Here is a 22,321-nt window from a genome sequence, read left to right on the forward strand (position 1 = left end):
TGAGTGCCAAGGGTCACCATCTGGTGGCAGGGCGTGGGGAGGAAGCAATGGTTCAGATTAAGCAACATCATCCCTTTCGCAACAACACCCTTCCGAATTCTAAATTTCGTAACTTTTGCATATGAGCTTCATTTTCGACATTCTTTATATCCACGTGTAGGTATTGACAAGATCCACAACTTTCCTTTTGACTCCGTCGGCTAATTCCCGACCGATTTTAAATTTAGCAGTATGAGAAAATTCATTTAGGTTGTATCGGCTAAAATCGATCGATCTAAAATTCAAATTTCGGGCTGTGCATTGCTATGCTAAATCTTATAAAAATCATAACTTCTTCATACGAAGTCAGATTTGAACGTTTCTTTTTATGTACGTTCTCAGTTTAACATATACTACGACTTTTATTTAAATTACTAAGGCTAAAAAGTAATTTATCAAAAAATCACTTTTTACGTTACGCGATACCGTGCAACTTCGACGGGTCATAATTTTTTCGTTATAACTCGGACTTCGGCGTTCTTTATATGTACTGAACCATTGTGACATATATTATAATTTAGTTAAAATTATTTATTCTAAATAATCTTCTATCAAATAGTCATTTTTGACCTTTGTGACATATACGGCGTTACAATTTTATTACTTTGTAAATTAGTCTCCACAACTTAACACACAACTGTCGGTATCCATTGATTTCACTTTGATCACAAATATAGAAATTATATAAAAGATATTTGGCACCATACAGTGGGAGGTCCATGCTTTTTTCTTTTGAGAAAACATAGATCTACCACGCGTTCTTTATTTTCACAATTTTCTCTAGGACTTTATAATTGTTTACAAGATATACACCATTCTTTGGAGAGTTCGTTTTAGGGGAAAATGTGAACAAATTGATTACATATTTATAAAGGATCGATCAAAATGTCATCTGTTTTGGAAATTGAGGTACTTGATGGCATAGACGAAAATGAAGAAAAACAGAAGTATCCAACCAATGTGAGCTGTTGCCACAATTGGAAGGAAGTCATACTCATACCCAAATCTCTCGTTAATGAAGCTTTTCAACGTCATGTTGCCAGCTCCAGGCACCTCGAGCATGTCATCTTTCTCACCGATTTGGCTGGTAATGAGACCATAGACTGTCCAGCTTAGTGGGTTTGCCCAGTAATACCACCTGCACCATATTGGTATTTGCTGCAATATGGATACATAGTTTGTTAGGTTCTAAGTGTATATGTCATCAGATTCATTAATCACATGTAAAATGGTCTAAAGTACGTAATCCAAAATATATTCTTATGTTTACAACACTTAGATTGTTTTATAATGAAATTTGATTAGTTATAGTAATAATTTTGTAAATCTTATTTAATGTTTATTTATTCATTTATGAAAATAATACAAAAAAATGTTTTACAACACCTAGTGTAACCCTAAGACTATAATAACTGATATATAATTCGATAAGAAGAAAGAAAAAGGAAATATATATATATATCTACAACTAAATCGTTACCTATCTCACCTAAACACAAGGTCACACTCGCGCCACATATCATAATTCTAGTGGCCTTTTTTTCAACAAAAAATTTATAAATTGTACGTTAGAATACATATTTCAAATAAAAAGATAAAATACACTAAAGTCTCATATATATATATATATATATATATATATATATATATATATATATATATATATATATATATATATATATATATATATATATATATATATATTAACCATCTTAAATAATAATAATAATAATGGAATCGCATTTTCTATAAGACCAATAATATACTTTCATATACTTTTTGTGTATATTTTAACAATCTTAAAAATAAAAATAACAAAGATAATAGAATCTTTATTTTTTATAAATAAAAAGTGTTTATATTTTTTATATACTTCAAAATAATACATGTTTGGTTATAAAGCAAAATAATTCTTAATAAAAGATTGAGTTTTTTTTGGGTTTCTAATAAATCATAAAAAAAATTTAAACAACAATTGGGTTAATTAGTCAACAATGATACTAGTTTAAGAATATGTTTGACACACCAGTTAAAAAATTAAGTCTATATGATAATCTAGCTACCTGTTAACTAACCAATAAGATAAATAAAAAGACATTTAGCTAGTGTTCATTTGAAAACTAACCTATAAGAAAGATGCAAATATAAATTACATAAAAGGACATTTAGATATACATAATTAAATAAGGTAAAAAGCCTGGTTAGCTTATTAATAAGCTATCTTATTATTATTTTTTTAAGTAGTGATAAATTACTTTAATGGTTTCACCAAATATTTGTTGAAATAAGTTCAAAAAAATAAGCTATGTCCTTCAAACACAACTTAATAGTTTTAAACCTATTCCATAATTTACTCCCTATAATTATACTTTTGAAGAAAGAAGGCGATAAAGAATGATATACCGGTCGTGGGATGATGAAACCAGAGAACAAGTTCCAAAGGCAAATGAAAAAGTAAATCAAAACAGCAGAAATCTGAGGAGCAGGTGTCAATGCCATGGTCGCCATTCCAGATAAGGTGAAGGCGATGAAACTCATCAACAAATAGTAGTAGAACCACAAGAACTTGGCAACAGTCCACCCGAGTCCCATCATCGGGTACAAAAAGAAGACATAAATACTTGTTTGAATTGCAATGTATGTAGACTCTATTATCACCTACAAAATGCCAAGCATTAAATCGAGTTATTATTTCTCATTTGTAACGTAAAGTACTTCCGCTTTTCTTATTCATTCATTACCTGAGCAAGTGCATAAGGTGAGGATGAATACATCCCTGCAGCCCTTTCCCGATAGAAAACTGTTCTCTCGACAACAACAACTGGTTGCACAGCATTTTGGTTGATTGCTCCAAGGAAGAGAACAACAGCATACAATGCCCCTAAGAAATCTTGCAACTCTTGTAGTTTTTGTCTATTTACACAAACTCACAGTTAAGTTGTTGATTAATGCCATATATTAGGTTGAGAGAAGAGAAAGGAAATGAATTAAAGTATGTGAAGCTAAAAATTTATGATTAATAAGTAAATTAAGGGCCTTACATCTTTTCACCCTTTTTGAAGAAAATTGCACCAAATAGACCAGCAATCACAATGGTGGTGATAAATCGAATGAGATTATACTGTGGGTTCCTCCAGTAAGACCAGTGTTGTTTCCACAAACAAGCTTTACACTGTATGATAAACGGTTGTGTGTACTTGGTTTGGAAAAAGAGATCTTGGGAGCCACTTGGGGGTGCACTAAGCTCCCTTATTAGTTCTTGGTTGTCCCTGAAAACATCACATAACATCCATGAAAACATATTAGAAATACAAAAGGAAAACAATCATATGAGAAATATAGATTTAGAACTTACTGATAAAGGGTGGATTTGGCATAAATCTGAGCATAGTCAACATTAAGTTGATGTTCAACTGAAGAAGAAGTCACCTCCAACACCCATGTAGCAGGATTATAACCATTCCTGATCCTTGGAACTCCTGGAATAGCCTATAGGAAGTGACTTTTAGGAAAACTTTAACTTAAAATCTAAAAACTATGGCTAATATTGCTTAATAGAAACTTATATAACAAACTCACTTGAAAATATTCCACAAGCTTATGAGATTGATGGCCTAAAGGTCCTGCATAGATAATTTGTCCTCCAATCTTCATCAAAAGTAACTACAAAGTGAAGGATCACAGTCAGATCAACATCGACGCCATTAACAATGTCAATAGTTTATTTGCTACAAACCTCGTCAAAAGATTCAAATATATCTATGCTTGGTTGGTGGATTGTGCAAACAACAGTCCTCCCAGTGTCAACTGTGTTTCTTACAGTACGCATAACAATGGCTGCAGCTCTAGCATCAAGACCAGATGTTGGTTCATCTAAGAAAATGATGGATGGGTTTGCCACTAACTCCACAGCTATTGTTAACCTCTTTCTTTGTTCTATTGTAAGACCATCTACTCCAGGAAGGCCAACCAGAGCATCCTTTAAGGGATTAAGCTCAACTAGTTCCATCAATTCATCAACGAATATCTATAGTTCACAAATATATCGTCAATAAAATGTTGAACAAAAGCATACAAGATTCTGATTTATGATCAACGGATGTATTTAATAAGATTTAGATGACAGGAAAGACAGTAGGTAATAAGTAAATACCTTTCGTGTTCTTGTATTTACATCTGAAGAGAGACGTAGCCATGCAGAGTATAGAAGAGATTCATAAACAGTGACATTTGGTGAATGAATGTCATTTTGTTCACAGTAACCACTAACACGAGCAAATGTTGATTGGTTCTTTGGGTATCCTGAAATGAAGATGTTTCCTTCAGTGTATCCACCAGTCTTACGTCCTGCTAACACATCCATCAAGGTTGTCTTTCCAGCACCACTAACACCTATAAGTGCAGTCAATATCCCCGGTCTAAATGCACCACTAACATCCTTGAGCAATTGCAACCGATTATCTTTAACCTCTATAGCCTTCATTTCCTGGTCAAATGAATGTGATAATATGTGATCAATGTTGAATACAATTTATTCATTTTTGTATAAGGAAATACATAGAATGAATGAAAATAGTGAATGAAGAGTTGTAATAAAGTGACTAACAAAAGGTGTATCGATGTAGTAGTTGACATGGCTGAAAGCAAGTGAAAGAGGCTGAAATGGCAAAACCATTCCTCTCCTTTCCATACGGTGAGCAACAATAGTCGAATCATTTCTTCTTGAAGTTCTTCTCACGTCTGCCATATTAATACCTTCAAGATAATTTACATGTCAAAATAATTTGTCATATTTTCTATTGAAATTGTTCCGAAACTCCTTTCTTGCATAAGCAATTTGTTGCTTTCACTGCAACCTTTTTTGGATGTGTTGTGTTTGACTGTGATGCATAAGAGCAATACTTTCCTTGTATGCAACATTTTATCTATTGATGCTGTGTGTTTGTTAGTTTATATGGAATTTGAAAATACCATTAATTTTATGGTTATTAGGACTCTGAATTTATAAGAAATGTTTCCTTTTCTTGTAGAGTTTTTTGTATGATTAGGATTCTTATAAGGTTATTATATAAATCCCTTTAGATATCATTCATTACTACATCTTCTTTCTCTCCTTTCACCTCAGAGATTTAGCATCAATGTAACCTTTCAATATGTAGTGTTCGTTCATAGTGTTTCTTTTTTTCTTCAGGGTTTCCATTTTCTATCGCGGTGTTTGCATGATTGTTCGATTGTGTTTCTTCCACATTACTTATTTTATAACATTTTTATCCTTGCTAGGTAACTTATTTCCCTCGACTTCAACCTCTTTTTTATTAATTAAGGTTAATCATTATGATAGCAAAAGAAAATGCTCACCTTCATAAACCTCCTTTGTGTTAAGGCGATTGTCTGCATTCTTTATTTCATTTTCCTCTCTAATAACAGGTTTAGCATCAACAAGAGCTGAAAGAAAAGGAACCATAGAATCAAAGTATGAAGTATGAAACTAGAGAATAATATGTAATGCAAAGTAACATACGATTCAGGAAAGTTAGAGCTAGAATAAATAATATGTTGAAGACAATCGAAAACCCAAGAAGGGCCCCAAGACATATCCAGAACCAATAGTCCTTTGTAAAAAAGCTTCGTGATTTCAGAAGGGCTTCTCCAATGGTTGATGCATTAATTCGCGGATCTATGTTGGGCTGCATAAATAAGACTTAAATTAAGGTGCAATGGAAAGCATATTAACAACTTCTATATAGTTCTGCCTTTAGTTATAGGGAAATATACAAAAAAAGGTACTATATGTTGAGCATTTTTTGGTTTAAATATTAGGTTTTATTTTGGCCAATAAAAGCCACCCTATATAGACAAAAATTGACCACTTTGGCATGCTATAGTGTAACATCCTAAATTTTAGGCGAATTAAAATTTTAATTAAATAATAATAATAAATTATTTAACATTTAATATATAAAATAAAATAATGAGACTTATAATTTTAAGCTTAATTAATTATCAAAGTTATGTTATATAAGTAAGTTGGAGGGACTAAATTTGACAAGTTTGTAAAATATGAGTTCACTTGTGTAGCTTTTAGAACCAAAATGCTTTATAGATTAAGTAAATGTTAGTTTGGTAAGTTAAGGAGTTAGTGAATAAAGGTCAATGTGATCAAATTAGAAAAATGGAAGACTGGGGTTAAAATTTATTAGTCACCCAAAATATAAAAATAAGCTCATTCTCCCCTTTCATTTGAGGAGATAAAAAGCAATTTATTGCTTCTCAAACTCTTTATTAACTTTTCCGAAAAGTAGGAATGCCTGGCTTTTTGAAAAAAATATTTTTTTTTCACTGAAAAGTTAGTGTTTACCAAACACCTTTTTAACTTATTGGTTTTTGAAAAGCTAATAGCTCAACACTTTGAGATCTTTTGAGAGGATGAAGATGGTGATTTCTACATATTAAGGTTTTTGTTGGATAGTGATTAAAGCAGCGTTGAAGAAGCTAAGCTAGGAAACACCTTTGGAAGTCGTTAAAGGTAAAGAATCTAACTTATCTTCATCCATTTTCGAATTAGGCTTTCACATTTTTTCTAAATCTGAAAATCAGTTGTATCTAGGATATTTTAGTTGAGTTTTTAGTTATTTTCTATCTCTAGAACGTTAATATATGTTCATTCAACTCATATATTGTTTGATTTGTTGTTTATGAATCAATTTTGAAAGTTCCAAACCCTAGCTACAGTGGAACTCGATTTTGAACATCATCTTATGAGTTTAATGTTACTTTCAAACTTGTTCCAAGTTTTACAAATTCCTTTTGATCAAGTAAATCCATGATTGTTAGGAATTTTCACTTATTTATCTAATTGAGTATTTCAAATTGACTTGTGGCTTCAATGAAGTTTTCACGCTTTATTCATGAATTAATCTAGATTTTGAACCATCAGAATTCCTTGTAATGTCATGAACTGAAGTTATTAGACCAATTTGAAACACATTTGGTGATGATCTAGAGTTATTAAAAGTTTTGTTGTCATTTGAAGATCATATGGTTTCTAATGAGCATAATCAAGTTTTTGATGTTACTGATCATTAGATAGTCGCATTCTTGGTCTTAAATCTTGGTGTAATTATGTTTATGAAATATAAAAGACAAGTATTAAGATTCCAGTGCACATCGAGAATCATTGGAAGTAGTTTGCGTAGTGTGGGAAGAGGTTTTTACATCTCATGACAACATTTAGACAAATCCACTCGTAATTGTGCAGGGTATAAATGTCTGCAATATGTCTATGTATGCAATATGGGATCACTATTTGTTAAATATGCATATTTATGTATGCAATATGGGGCAATTGGAAGACATGTTTGGGATTGAATTTATGTGTTTAGTTTATTAGTTATTGATATATGCTACAATTGTCGATCATAGGAGAATACCAAGTGCTTATAAAAAGGTACACTCTTGTATCTATGTACCAGTTGGTGTGGATATGGTTATTTAGATTTAAGGTATGGAATATGTGAATGAGATAAGTGATGTGCCAGTAGTTGTTGTAACAAATGGAGCCTCGATTCTTGTTATATGGTTGTACTTTCTAGTGTGCAACACAGTTAGTGAGTGTGAGTAGGAATCACCACCCATTGGCGAGACAAGAGAATTAAGGAGAAGACTTAATGGCTAGAAGTCCGACATGATGGCTAAATTCCAATAGTGATGGTTGGAAATCCGTGACGATGATGAGAACTGTGGCCGAGGAAGACAATGAGATCGGAGGTCCAAAAGTGTTGGCCAGAACTATGTTGTTGTTTGGGTATATTTCAGAAAAGATAATAGAACAATCTGATAACTAATACTGAGAAATAATTATCAAACTGCCAAAAAATCGAGCAAACGATTGAATAATAGATAATAATGATTATATATCCAATAATTATAATCAACGCGTATGCTTTAATTATATTTTCAGCCTAAAATATGTGCTCGGAAGCAAAAGGAAGCAGGAATAGCAATCGGAAGCTCAGGAATTGAAGAAAGAAGAAAAAGAGTCAAAAACATGAAGAACTCGGCGAGTCGGACGCCTACTCGACGAGTAGGCACGAACATTCGTGAAGCAATAAAAGTCTTTGCCGTACACGGATTCTTAATGAGGGACTCGGCGAGTCGGTTACTGGACTTAATGAGTCGCCCCTGTTTTCAGAAATCTATAAATAGGACATAATAGACCGAAACTAAAAGCCTCTCTGGAACCCTTGGAGACTGAATTGCGATTGAGAGTACTGCTGGAACCCTGGAAATCGAGAATCAATCCTAGCATCCAATTTTGAGGAGATCAAAAGTCACAACTTTATTCTCTTTTCTTAATTTAGTGTTTATACCATGTTTAGATCATTAAGGTCAGTTTATGAGACGTTTTCTGCTATGAATATGAGCTAAAAACTCGTTTCTTCTGTTTAGGGTAGACAACTTTATGACTGTGGTTTGCTTTTGTGGTTGGATTAATTTAATTTGGTGAATTTTGTTTGATTAAGCTTGTTAAAGATACTCATGTGTTGCCAGTAACAATTTTCTGTTAATTGTCAAGTGTATTAAGTTGCATGAACATCTCTTGATTGCTTGTCTCATATAATTTATGTGAAAACAATGTTATATGCCTAGGAATAGTGAACATGAAACTAGAGATTAATTAGAAAATAGGTAAGTCAATGTGTGAGCTTGTGTGACGAACCATCATACAAGAAGTTAATTGAATTAGCAATTTAATTAGCTAACTACAAGTCTTACTAAATCTGAATCAATAAACTAGGAAATTCATTAGTTTAACCAACTGGTCACTGTTTGAATTGATTTGTTTTCTAAGGATTAGTAATAGTGAATATTAACCTAATCACATTAATCGGTAACCAAAGATAAATTAATCCATTGCACGTGCCATAAAATCAACCATAGGAATAAGTTAGTTGAACCTGAACAGAAGTCTCATTTATTATTGAATTTAGTTGATTTTTACTTGTTAGTTGTTAATTGCTTTGTTTAAGTGTTAGATAAGAGCTTAAGTTTCTAGTCTCGCAAAACTAGATAAAACCCCTTTCCTTTTATTATTTGTGTTTTTAGATAATTTAGTAGTTAGTTTATTTACCGTTCCCTGTGTTCGATACCCTGCTTGCCTAACTATACCACCAATTGACAGGTACACTGCCTTTTGTGTGTCTAAATTATATTTAAAAAGTAGGATTAATACTAGTTAAATAAACACACATCACGTTTTTGGCGCCGTTGTCGGGGAACAGTTCAAATAGTTAATTTTATTTGCTAATTGTTATCGTTTTTATTTGTTGATTAATTTTTTTTATAATTTACTTTTTATTTTTAATTTTATTATTTATTTTCCAAATCTCGATGCTCTTGATGCTTTTCTTGAGGAAGTAGTACAGGAAATTGAGCAAGAAGATGAGGAGTATGACCCATATGAAGATTTGATGAAATTTGGAAGATGGTTAGATAACATCTTGTCTAACGAACAAGAACAATCTGAGTCACAAGAGCTAAAGTTACAAGATGAAGAATTTAATCCAAAAAAAGATTTGGAGGAGCTGGAAAGGTTGCTAGCAGAGAGGTTGAACGAAGAACAAGAACAAGCTGAATTACAGGAACCAAGTTGTGGTTTGACCATTACCACGACATGGCCCCTTGTATTTCCGGTTTGTGTTTCGAAGCATGGGGTGACGATTCCAACTTTGGAGAAAGTTCTGAAGCGCGATCCATTTCTGATTAGTATCCAACCGGTTCCAACCCCTGTAAAGATTCTTGGGTTTTATGAATTCAAGCTCGTTTGGCTAATTTTTGAAGCAAAGAGCCAAATTTTACAAATTGGTCCACCAAAGAAAATATTCAATACAACGGATGGATGGGCATTGAGTTTATTAGAAGTTTATTAAGTTGAGAGTCCAGCTCAAGACTCGCACAAAAAGAAGCGTTTGTGGGAGGCAACCCGTCGTTTGAGTTTGCTTTTCTTTTCCTTTTTCTTCTAGTATTTAGGGATAATTTAGGAATTTTAATTTTGATGTTTGTTTTCCTTTTTATTATGTGGTTCTATGTTTTTGATCTTGCAGATTTTAGGGTGAGAATTGAGCGAATAATTACAAGTGTGACGAAATTAAACTGAGGGGTCGAGTCGTTTACGAGAAGATTAGAAGATTTGAGTGATGCTATGAGTTTGTTGTTTATAATGGTCTTGTCACTGAAGAAGATAAGGAGTTGTATTGCCTTGATACTCTCTTTGAACAAAAAATTAAAGCTGAGGTAGAAAGATGAAAATACCTGATCAGAGTCAAAAACTCGTCGAGTGCATATCCTCAACTCGACGAGTTCCATACGATATTCTCGTTTTCTGCCCAAGTGACGATCCAACTCGACGAGTCTTCACTTATAACTCAGCGAGTTGTTCAGTCTTCTATTTTCAAGTTTTTGATTTGATTCCATTCAAGGCGGGCATTGGCTATATTTTTTAACTTCATTTTTGAAGTTTTCCAAGAAGCTTTTTCCTTATATTTAGAGCTGTCAACCACACGAGATTTTGACACCCAAGGCATGGATGAGCTGTTCCCATGCCAAAGTCAACTGAAGATGGAGCTTAACAAGAAGAAGATCAACCTCGCCACTTCTATCCCAGGGGAGTCTGTTCCAATTCTCTCTTTACTTTTATGTTCTTTAATTGTTTTAATATGAATAGGGGACATTGCATAAATTAAGTGTGAGGTAGGGGGTTGGTTACATTAGTTACATTAGAATCCTTGGTTTAATTTTAAAAAATTTGCATAAAAATTGATAGGGTTAATTTAGAAAATTATGGTAAAAGCAATGAGGATTCCATGCTAGTATTGTGTTTGATGATTCTTTGAAGACCCAAATGTTTAGTTGAGCCTATACACGTTCTAGTGCATTTGTGCCCCCCTTTATTCTAGTGAAATCATGGGACAAAAACATAACCTCGCTTAGTTTGAGGGACGCAACATGTTTAGCATCGTGTACTTGAAATGTATCCGGGAAGACTTATACCTTTAACCAATAAGGGTTGAAGTTGAGCGCCTTTGCTTAAGCATGTAGGTATTGAGTGAAAAAAAAAGTGAGATACATGTTGAAAAAAAAAAGAGAGAGAATTACAAGAAAAAGTTGTAAGAATTTTGGAGCAATCAAAGTATGAAGATCACAAGATCAAAATTCTGAAGAATCAAAAATTTGAAGATACCAAAAATCAAACAAAAAGGTGGTGAATTCAAGAAATCAAAGATCAAATTATCAAAGAAGTGAAGAATTCCAAAGAGCTCCATAGTGGTATCAAAAAGTTGTAATTTTCTAGATTATGTATGCTTGGGTTGCTTGACTAAAAATACCTTGAGGTTAAGAAAGTTTTATGCGGATGGATTCGGAGGGATGCATAAAATGAGCGTTGTTCAAAAGAAGTGGGCGAGTGTTTATGAGGATTGTAAGTATTTAGGATTAGGGGGGTCCGTAGGAAAATTTTAGACACAAATGCATGCGTTGCGGTCTTGGCATAATGGATGGGTTTGATTGGGATTGTCTTATGTAATGCTAGTGTGCTAAAATTCAGTTTTGCTTGGGGGCAAGCAAAAGTCAAGTGTGGGTATTTTGATATGTGCATATTTAGATATATATTTTGTGTAGAATTTTAATATTTTTTGGCTATTTTATTGCAGTTATTGAACAAAAGGTACTTAATTATGCTTTAATTATATTTTCAGCATAAAAGATGTGCTCGGAAGCGAAAGGAAGCAGGAATAGCAATCGGAAGCTCGGGAATTGAAGAAAGAAGAAAAAGAGTCAAAAACATGAAGAACTCGGCGAGTCGGACGCCTACTCGACGAGTAGGGACGAACATTCGCGAAGCAATAAAAGTCCTGGCCGTACACAGATTCTTTATGAGGGACTCGGCGAGTCGCCCCTGTTTTCAGAAATCTATAAATAGGACATAATTGCCCGAAACTAAAAGCCTCTCTAGAACCCTTGGAGACTGAATTGCGATTGAGAGTACTGCTGGAGCCCTGGAAATCGAGAATCAATCCTAGCATCCAATTTTGAGGAGATCAAAAGGCACAACTTTATTCTCTTTTCTTAATCTAGTGTTTATACCATGTTTAGATCATTAGGTTCAGTTTATGAGACGTTTTCTGCTATGAATATGAGCTAAAAACTCGTTTCTTCTGTTTTGGGTAGACAACTTTATGACTATGGTTTGATTTTATGGTTGGATTAATTTAATTTGGTGAATTTTGTTTGATTAAGCTTGTTAAAGATCCTCATGTGTTGCCAATAACTATTTTCTGTTAACTGTCAAGTGTATTAAGTTGCATGAACATCTCTTGATTGCTTGTCTCATATAATTTATGTGAAAACAATGTTATATGCCTAGGAATAGTGAACATGAAACTAGGGATTAATTAGAAAATAGGTAAGTCAATGTGTGAGCTTGTGTGACGAACCATCATACAAGAAGTTAATTGAATTAGCAATTTAATTAGCTAACTACAAGTCTTACTAAACCCGAATCAATAAACTAGGAAATTCATTAGTTTAACCAACTGGCCATTGTTTGAATTGATTTGTTTTCTAAGGATTAGTAATAGTGAACATGAACCTAATCACATTAATCGGTAGCCAAAGATAAATTAATCAATTGCACGTGCCATAAATCAACCATAGGAATAAGTTAGTTGAACCTGACCAAAAGTCTCCTTTATTATTGAATTTAGTTGATTTTTACTTGTTAGCTGTTAATTGCTTTGTTTAAGTGTTAGATAAGAGCTTAAGTTTCTAGTCTCGCAAAACTAGATAGAACCCCTTTCCTTTTATTTTTTGTGTTTTTACATAATTTAGTAGTTAGTTTATTTATTGTTCTCTATGTTCGATACCCTGCTTGCCTAACTATACCACCAATTGACAGGTACACTGTCTTTTGTGTGTCTAAATTATATTTAAAAAGTAGGATTAAAACTAGTGAAATAAACACACATCAATAGCATACTACCATGTTTTAGAAAGAGAGTGTACGAGAGAAATATGGTGTTGTTATGATATTAAAGTTATGATTTTCCCTCTGGGAGTTTCTCATTAAGCAAAATATAAATAGAACATATGACAAGACTTAGGCAAAGATCTAGATACTTATACACCTTAAGGTGTCTAACTAAACCTTTATACAAAATGTTGGCAAATTCAATGTCATAAGGTCATTTTAATATAATGGAATTTATATATTACCATTGGAGTTCAGTTCTTGATTTTATCTACAATTTAGGTGGTGCGGAGTGCATGCTTGTATAAAATGAGTTTGATATTGGTTCGGCTAAATGACGGGGGTCAAGGGGGCAGGGTCCTAGGGGTAGCTCCATCCATAATTAAAGGGAAAAAATCAATATTTAATATTCATTTGCACTTATCTTTGGTAATGAGAATAATTAAAATTCAATATAAATCTCTAGCTAGTTTGTGATTTCATATCAGTGCCTTGATCAAAAGTTGTTCCTTTTAAGGATTATCCGAGTAATATGGATTTTGTGATGTCTAGACATAGGGTTGAAATATCATATTAAAAAGTGATCGCATGATCCTTCAAGAAAGTAAACCTCTCGATTTCAAAAATGACACTTCCTCCCAAACCTTAACACAAAGAGGGTAGAATATACTGTCTAATAATTGAACAAAGTATCAAGAGAACTTACCATACTCCATCTTTTGTCAAGAAACTCATTTAAAACCAAAGCATTCTGAGCATACATCATAGGAGAAACATAGAATCCCCATGAAATCCATACCTCGCTATCATCTGAAATTAAATTATTAGATTTGTCAGTTTGCTTATGGTGTCAATATTACTTATAGGGGTCATAAACTATGTTATATATATGTATGTATGTTGTATGGATGTATGTATGTATGTTATATATATATGTATGTAGGTTATATGTATGTTTGTATGTATGTGTGTATGTTTTATGTATGTATATATGTTGTATGTATGTTATATGTATGTTTATATGTTTATATGTATGTTATATTATGTATGTATGTTTGTATGTATGTATGTTTATATGTACGTATGTATATACGTACGTACATATGTATGTATGTTATAAAATCATAATCCTGAGAAAAGAAGATACCCTTAGCCACTATGAATCCTCCAAGGGTGACTATCAACAACATAATGAAGGCCCCCAAGGTATTTGCAAGTACCTCTGTTCTTGCTATAGCAGCAAGTAATCGAAAAAGAGATAGAGCCATTTGATGTATGGAAAAGAAAGTCAAGAACTGTTGACAAAATCTAAATCACAAAAACTGTTAGATCTATGATAATATTAAATCATGAAAATCCGGATATTCTTGAAGTTTATTGATAAAACAATAATAGTTTACCTGATGGCATCTGGAGCATACCCTATTGTGTAATACGTAAGAACCACCCAAATTCCTGATTCCATTAAAGACAAAGGGATTCTAAGTAACCAAATGGGAAGAGCAAAAGCCCAGGCAGGATACAACAATGCATCTCTTTGTTTATAGAAAACTGGAAGCCTCATCACTGTCAATGCAAGCTCAGCCATCCCATTAAACATCACAATAAGCAGACCAAAAAACAGTGAGCCAAAAAACTTCCCTCCATCCTCCATATTTCCCACATGCATTTCAGTTCTAAAAAACATCGCCATGCCTACCAATGACATAAATGTCAACTGGAATGTCTTAAATATATAAAGCACTGAGTTACGCTTTGATAACAACCATTCCCTATCGAAGCATGCCTTAAGTAATTCAAGATTAGATATGCCATACTTTTCTTTGAACAATGCATCTAAATGTGTTTTAGATTTGTCATAAGGAATATGAATATCGGTTTCAAGTTTTTGTCCAATATGGAAAGACTTGAATGCTTGTGAAAACTCAGGGATTGTAATGAATCTGTATGGTTGATCTGCTTTAAACCAATATTGCTCTTGGTCTTTCTTTGATGTAACCTCTTGAAGGAAGTCAGCTACGCCTTTCCTTTCAGGACATTTAAATCCTATCCACTCAAAAAACTCAAGGACATTTTCGCGAGGACCTTGATAGACAATCTGGCCTTCTGACATTAGTATGACATCATCGAAAAGTTTATATGTCTCGGGGTCAGGTTGCAAAAGAGATATCACCATAGTTAAATCCATTACATGTACCATTTGTCTTAAGAACTTGGTGATGCTATAAGTAGTGGAGCTGTCTAGTCCTGTTGATATTTCGTCCATGAAAAAGACATTTGCTGGCCCAACTAACATCTCTCCTGTATCAATTTATAAGCAAATGTAGCAACCAAATAGTATCAATACTTTTATCATTTGATTTGTAGTTTTTTACATCTTATGTAAATTAGGTGGAATATGAGAAATTGTAATTGTAAAGGGTTCTTAATTTACCCTACAGTTCTATGAAAAGAAGTCAAACGAGTAACATAAAAAAGTTTTAAATGAATACACTCACTACTCATAGCTAGGTTTCATAAAAAAAATGGAGAACATACCAGTGGTGACACGTTTCTTTTCTCCCCCAGAGATACCTCTTCTCATTTGATCACCAACCATAGTATCAGCACAAGTTTCCAATCCAAGTATCTATAAAAACGAAAACATTAGTTTCTAATTACCTTAAGTATTCAACAAAAACCTTATAGAGAACTAACTCAAAAAAGTTTTATTCTAAAGAATAATATTAAGTTTATATAACTGATGCAAAACTAATTGAGGAGTTCAACCAAACATTTTTCATTATCAAAATTTCATCCATAAGAGAAAAATAAATACTCTTTTTTTTACGCAAGAAAGGGAAGGGAGAATTGAAATTGGGACAGTGGAGTAGCATAGGTGAGAGGTGAGAGGTGAGTGGTGGCTTAGAAGGCAATGGAGCAGCATAGGTCTCATTTTCCTTTTTACTATATATATGAGCTGCTAAGTACATCATTTGCCCTTTTTACTTTATGATCGATTGTATCTACTTTCTATTTTCTCCTATGTATCTGTTACTAATTTCTATTATATTTTCTTGTATTTGAATCTTTTCCGATTAAAGTTATTGTTGTTGTTGTTAAAGGATTCTGAAAAATATAAATCTTCTATCTAGAATGTGTACTTATTGCTCTTTTGCTAGTTTGCAAAAAAAAAAAATCTTGCTTCAATAAGAAACCTTGAGAACATATTCAGTGACAAAATTGGTTTCTCTTGCTGGGTTTGTTGTGGCATTCATAAATGCCTCGATATCTGGATCAGGTTTGGTTCCTGCATTTTTTTCCATCTTCAAGATTTCTGCAAGTAGTTTGTATCTTAGCCCAACACCCAAGCACCTTCCTGAAAAATCCAACGTTTCTCTCACTGTCATCTCCCCAGTATGAAGATTATGTGGACTTATATAAGCACAAGTTCTTTGAGGAGTAAATTCTGATAGTTGATGACCACAATAGCTGACATTTCCAGACACCTGCATGCTTTCACAAACCAACATTTAACAATGAAACAACAAAAGGGGATTAAGAAGAAGCTACAAACGATTTGCAAATAAATATATTACTTTGAGATCATGATCCATTTTCCCTGCAAGTGCTAGCAGCAATGAGGTTTTACCTGCACCTGGTGGACCTAGAAGTAGTGTCATCCTGTATTTAATCTTAACTCCTTAATAGGAAAATGAAAATGATATCTATAAAAGTAGAAGAAAAGCAATATGAGATGATCATTGATCCATAAAAGATAAAATATTAAGAAATTCAAATACCTTGATGGTTTGATGATCCCACTAATGGATTGAAGGATCTTCACTTTTTTCTTCTTGGAAGGAGCGAGCCCAATAAATTGAAGTGTGTTCTACAAATTTATTTGAGATATAACTATTAATGTGTCACTGGAAATTTGGTGACCTGAATAGATAACCCGGCCTAAAAGGAAGTCAAACAAAATCGAATGGACTTTTTTAATTATTACGTATTTCCATGTATATGGGCGTGACCCTATAGCTGCTAGGGTTTTACAGTTATAAATATTCATAGCTAGGGATTCCAATGTAAATACTATGAAACAATCTGATAATTGAAGAGTTCTTCGGTTCTATCCATGGATGTAGATCACATCGAAAGAGCCATGTTATATCCTTGTTTATTATTGTTTTCTTGCATAATACGTGATATTAAAGTTGTCGTTGTTCGAGCGGCAAGATATGTTGATTGAAGGATGTAGTTTTACATGTTTGATTTGGAGAGATTCAATGGATCAAATGATTTGACGTTGTAAAAGGTGAAAATGAAATCCATTTGGGTTCAACATGTTTGTGCGGCTGCATCATAAGGAGAGGCAAAATTTCCGAAGGAGATGGTGACATATGCAAAGGTGAATATTCTGGGGAAAGCACATAGTTCGAATGTGTTATGTCTAACTGATGAAGTGTTACGGGAGGTTATTGATCAAACGACTTTTGGTGGGCGTTGAGAGAAACTAAGCGACAAGTATCGAAATAATTCTCTCATGAATCGGCTATATTAGAAACAACGTTTGTACATCCTTCGGATGTCTCAAAGTACTTAGGTAAAGGGTCATTTTGATATCTTTAATATATTATCATGAATTTACCAATTGTCGAAGTTAAGTTTGATGAAGAGGATCAAGATCTTATTTTGTTGTGTTCTATATCGAATTTATTTGAGTATGTCGATGATACCATGTTGTATGGTAGAACTACAATCACCTTCAATGACGTGATGGATTCTTTGATGTATAAGGAACTAATGCATAGGGTTAATGAAGAAGGTTCCAATTCAAGTATGTTTGTTGGTAGAGGAAAACATAAGAAAGAGAGGGTGGAAATTAGGGGAAGTTAAGTTCCATATCTAACAATACTAGTAAGGTTAAATGTTATGGGTGCAAGGAATAAGGACATATTAAAAGAGTTTATCCACAGTGAAGGAAGGGAAACAGTAAGGCTGAATCAAGCAACAAAGTTAGTGTTGATGTGGTTCAAGATAGTTTTAATGACGGTGTAGATATGGTTCAAGTAAAATCGCATTGAGGACGCACGTATTTTATGAAATTTATTGATGACTTCTCTAGGAAAGTTTGGTTGTATCCTCCCTGGTTATTCATAGCAGGTTCATCAAACTAGCAAGGAATAGCTTAAAAATACGAATTTCAAGATCAACAAAGGGAGCAAGAGTCTAGAGATGTTGGTGCTGAGAGAGAAGAAAATAAGGAAGAAACTATGTGTAGTAAAGAGAAGGCGGTAAAAGAACTTTTAAAAGTCAATTTGATATGTTGGATGTGCTAATACCCATGACATCGGTTATGTAGCATTTGCATTGGCAAGTAGAGAAAATATTGATAAAAATGAGCCTTGATGATAATAAGAGGTTGTAGCAAGTAAAGAAGCAACAAATTTGTTAATGAAAAAGAATGAAAAAATGCAATCAATGGAGAAGAATTAATAATAGAATCATGTTCTATTACTAAAAGGATCAAAACCAATGGGATGCAAGTGGGTATTTAAAAGAAAAGAATAAATCTCATAGTTAAACCTATAAGATTTAAGGAACGGTTGGTCGCAAAGGGATTCTTAGAGAAAGAAGTAATCGACTATCATTAGGTTTTCTCAGCTGTCGTGAAGCACAAAACAATTCAGTTTCTATTTAGCCATGGTAATTGCATTTGCTTCACAATTCAGTTTTTATTAGCCATGGTGAGTGCATTTGATCTAGTTCGATGTAAAACCCACATTTTTTCATGGCAATCCAAATGAGAAGATTTACATGTCTCATCCAGAAGGTGTTCTTGATTTAAAAAAAAAACAATCTTATATGTTTGCTAAAGAAATCTCTTTGTGGTTTAAAGGAATATCCAAGATAATGTTACAAGAGATTTGATTTTTTATTTCTTTGCATGGCTACATTCAAATCCAGTTTGATAATTGTGCTTACTCAAAGGAATATTCTGATTGTACATACATATATTTGTTATTATATGTGTATGATGTGCTAATTACAACGATGGATATGGCTGAAATTAATGATATTAAGACACTATTGGAAAGTGAGTTTGAGATGAAGGATTTATGAGATGCAAAAAAAGATATTAAGGATTGATATTTGGAGGGACATAAAGGCAAGATATTTATTCATATATCAACAAAGAAACATTGAGAATGTCTAGCAATCATTCCATTTTTTATCGGTCCAAATTTGTTGGGACTCCTTTAGTATCACACTTCACACTTGATCGAAGTACAATTCCAGGTGCAGATAAGGAAAAAGGTTATATAAGCATGATTCCATATTCGAGTGTTATTGAAAGTCTCATAGATTCTATGGTATGTACTAGACCTAATTTGGCTCTTGCGGTTATTGTGGTAAGCAGGTTTATGGGTGATCTAAAGAAAGCTCACCAAATATGTTTTGGAAGAAAAAGGTTCTCTATTCAAAAGATAGATACCAAGGAGAATCTGGATGATATGTTGACAAAGTCATTTCCTTCGAAGAAGTTCAAGAATTGCTCTTGGGGATCCTTGATGGTTGAATATAATTCAAGTCAAGGTGGAGATTGTTAATGTGTGATTTAGGATTTGGTGAAATGTATGGATAAGTCAGCCCAAAAGGATGTAAAGAAAACCCGAAGGGAACTTGTTCGTTATTTTGTATTTCTGTGTATATGGGCTCGACCCTATAGTTGATTAGGTTTGAAAATTATAATATTCATAGCTAGGGATTCCAATGTAATAACTTTAATACATTTTGATAATAAAAGAATTCTCCAACTTATGCCCGTGGACGAGGGTCACATCGACCAAACCACATTAAATCATTTTGTCGTTCTATAGCTTTCTTGAGTAACGGTAACAAAAATTAATATTTATATATAAAAACTAGGATAAATGAAGGAAAATTGTACCTCGATTGAATTGAAGGTGACATTATACAGAGAAGGAAGAGCTCTGTCACCGACATATCCATATCCTTCAACCAACAAATTCTCGTATCGTACTTCAATCTTTGGTATGAACTCATTCCCTACCCTACACATATCAATTTTAAGAAAGTATCTTTTTATTATTTTGGAAACTATCCAAAGCTACAAAATTACATATACGTGCTTTTAAAGATTCAAGAAGGATTATGAGCATCGAAATATATGGAAGATATGTAAGGATTAAAGTTTTCGAGAAACACAAACACGATAATGAAGATGCCGAGAATATTAAAGAACACAATAATTTAACATGGTTTATTTGACACCATCGACATAGATTGGCCCATAGTCGTACTTGATCCCTAAATTATTATTCCATTCTGAGATTCAAAATGTATAACTCTATCTAATCACCAAGTACCACAACAATATGGAGATATTTTCACTTGTTTTTTTTTAAAAAAAAATTATACTGTCTTATTTTTTATTAGACAGAAAAACTAAATATATTAATATTCAAAATTATGTATGTCCTATATAAATAGACAAACATATATATATATATATATATATATATATATATATATATATATATATATATATATTGAATTTAAGCTAAAAGAATATTCTTTTTTCATTACTTCTCATTTAGATTCAAACATGAAAAAGTATATCTAGTATTTACACATATTAATTAATATAAAAATAACCATTATATATAAGTTTTTAAATACTTCTTAATCATTCACGTTGAATTTGAAGAAATTTACTTATAAATATAGTAAATTTATTTGTATTTGATCAAAATGGTGAAATTGTAACAAAAACACAGTCAAAAAAATTTATTTAAATTCATATATATATATATATATATATATATATATATATATATATATATATAGAGAGAGAGATAGGTTCAGGTGTTCAAAATAATTATTCTGTGATTGTATGCATAAATGTGACCAATCAAAATTAAATAAATAATTAAATAATTAAATATACTAATAAGGATAGATTAGTAATATTACATATACGTATTAATTAATATCCAAAATAAAAAAATGATATCCTTTATTTAAGGGATGGATTCCTTAAATCTGGCTTCCATCTCAATAAACCTAAACTACGCTCTGATCTTTTTAGGAGGCGCCGAATCAGCCTCCACCAAGCCACCATTATCGTCCACCTCCCCATCGGATTCAGTTCTTGTTTTTTCTGCATCTGATCGGTGATCAGTAGTTCACGGAGAACCAACAGCCTACGAGACGGTGGTCGGCGGTGGGATTGTAACCGGTGGAAAGATTCTTAGAATCAGTTTTAAAGTTTTGTGGGGAACTTTCTCGTGATGCCTCCACCTCATCCTGAAGAAGAACCTGCTTCCTCCTTTCTACGCTAAGTTTCCAGTCGACGTTTCTCTCTAGCGACGCCCACCTCCTGCCAATCTTCCGGTCGCAGCCTATCCGCCAACGCCGCCCCTCCTCTAGAAAATTAGTAAGTTTCTCTGCTCAATCTATGAAATCGATTTTTCTGAAACTGAAATTGAAATCTGAAATCGATTTTCAAACTTTCAAATATGAAATCGATGAATGATGACGGGATGAAAGATTTTTGGACTAAATTGGTTTCTATCCCGTATTTTACTGATCCTGCGTGGTATCAATTTTATGTGTCTTTGTATTTCAAATTATAGGAAAGTTTTGCTGCATATAGGGTCGAAATTGGTTATATGTTAATTTAAGAATTGTTCAACGTCAGAGGTTTAGAACTTCAATGAATGTCTTGAACCATATACCTTTATTGAGAGCTTGGTTTCTCCCTAGTTTGATAACTTTTGAAAATTTTATTTTACTTGGATGAATGTGTACACAATATTACTCTTAAGTTGATAAACTTTTGAAACTTTGATTTAATTTGAATATTTGATTCACATTTTGATAATGACATTTAGAAATCGTAATTTACTTTTTACCCTTGGAATTTGCTACTAATTTCACATGCTTGATCTTTTGTTTGATTATGTTAATATATCTTTGTAATGATTCATTCATACTTTTTGTTTTCTAAATTGAAGGCCATTTTTTGAAGAATTATGTGGATTATTTGTTATGCTTTGATGTTCATCAGACCCGGTAAATATGAATGGAAGAATTACAGTGAGCTATTTTGTTTTATGTTTCACTGTTTTATAATTCACTCTAACATCCTATATACTCACGTTTTTGTATCTCATATGGGTTTTTGTATTTGCTTTTTTTTTCTTGGGGCCTATTTTGTTTGGTAATTTTTTCAGATTAAGAAATCGATAC

General features: G+C 32.8%; 1 protein-coding gene across 4 annotated transcripts in view; it reads right to left on the bottom strand.

The window, feature by feature from the left end:
* Positions 1-699: 699 nt before the first annotated feature.
* Positions 700-22,321, bottom strand: part of LOC145120211 (ABC transporter G family member 39-like) — a 31,985-nt gene continuing 10,363 nt past the window's right edge. The window contains exons 2-20 of one of the 4 annotated variants that reach the window (XM_079056022.1): positions 19,998-20,121; positions 16,846-16,934; positions 16,642-16,726; positions 16,261-16,551; positions 15,602-15,692; positions 14,464-15,364; positions 14,211-14,371; positions 13,770-13,873; positions 5,561-5,726; positions 5,398-5,484; positions 4,646-4,779; positions 4,193-4,525; positions 3,776-4,066; positions 3,619-3,702; positions 3,395-3,528; positions 3,081-3,308; positions 2,781-2,952; positions 2,443-2,697; positions 700-1,197 (exon numbers count right to left, since the gene is read on the bottom strand). In XM_079056022.1, coding sequence (XP_078912148.1) covers positions 928-1,197; positions 2,443-2,697; positions 2,781-2,952; positions 3,081-3,308; positions 3,395-3,528; positions 3,619-3,702; positions 3,776-4,066; positions 4,193-4,525; positions 4,646-4,779; positions 5,398-5,484; positions 5,561-5,726; positions 13,770-13,873; positions 14,211-14,371; positions 14,464-15,364; positions 15,602-15,692; positions 16,261-16,551; positions 16,642-16,726; positions 16,846-16,934; positions 19,998-20,121 — 4,000 coding nt within the window. In that variant the 3' untranslated portion in view covers positions 700-927. Of the gene's footprint in view, positions 1,198-2,442; positions 2,698-2,780; positions 2,953-3,080; positions 3,309-3,394; positions 3,529-3,618; positions 3,703-3,775; positions 4,067-4,192; positions 4,526-4,645; positions 4,795-5,397; positions 5,485-5,560; positions 5,727-13,769; positions 13,874-14,210; positions 14,372-14,463; positions 15,365-15,601; positions 15,693-16,260; positions 16,552-16,641; positions 16,771-16,845; positions 16,935-19,997; positions 20,122-22,321 lie in introns of all 4 variants that reach the window. The other 3 variants (XM_079056021.1, XM_079056023.1, XM_079056024.1) reach the window with 3 other exon arrangements.

The sequence above is a fragment of the Lactuca virosa genome, chromosome 6 (assembly GCF_052849685.1).
Source record: "Lactuca virosa cultivar CGN04683 chromosome 6, Lactuca_virosa_CGN04683_v6, whole genome shotgun sequence".
In the NCBI taxonomy this organism is placed as follows: domain Eukaryota; kingdom Viridiplantae; phylum Streptophyta; class Magnoliopsida; order Asterales; family Asteraceae; genus Lactuca; species Lactuca virosa.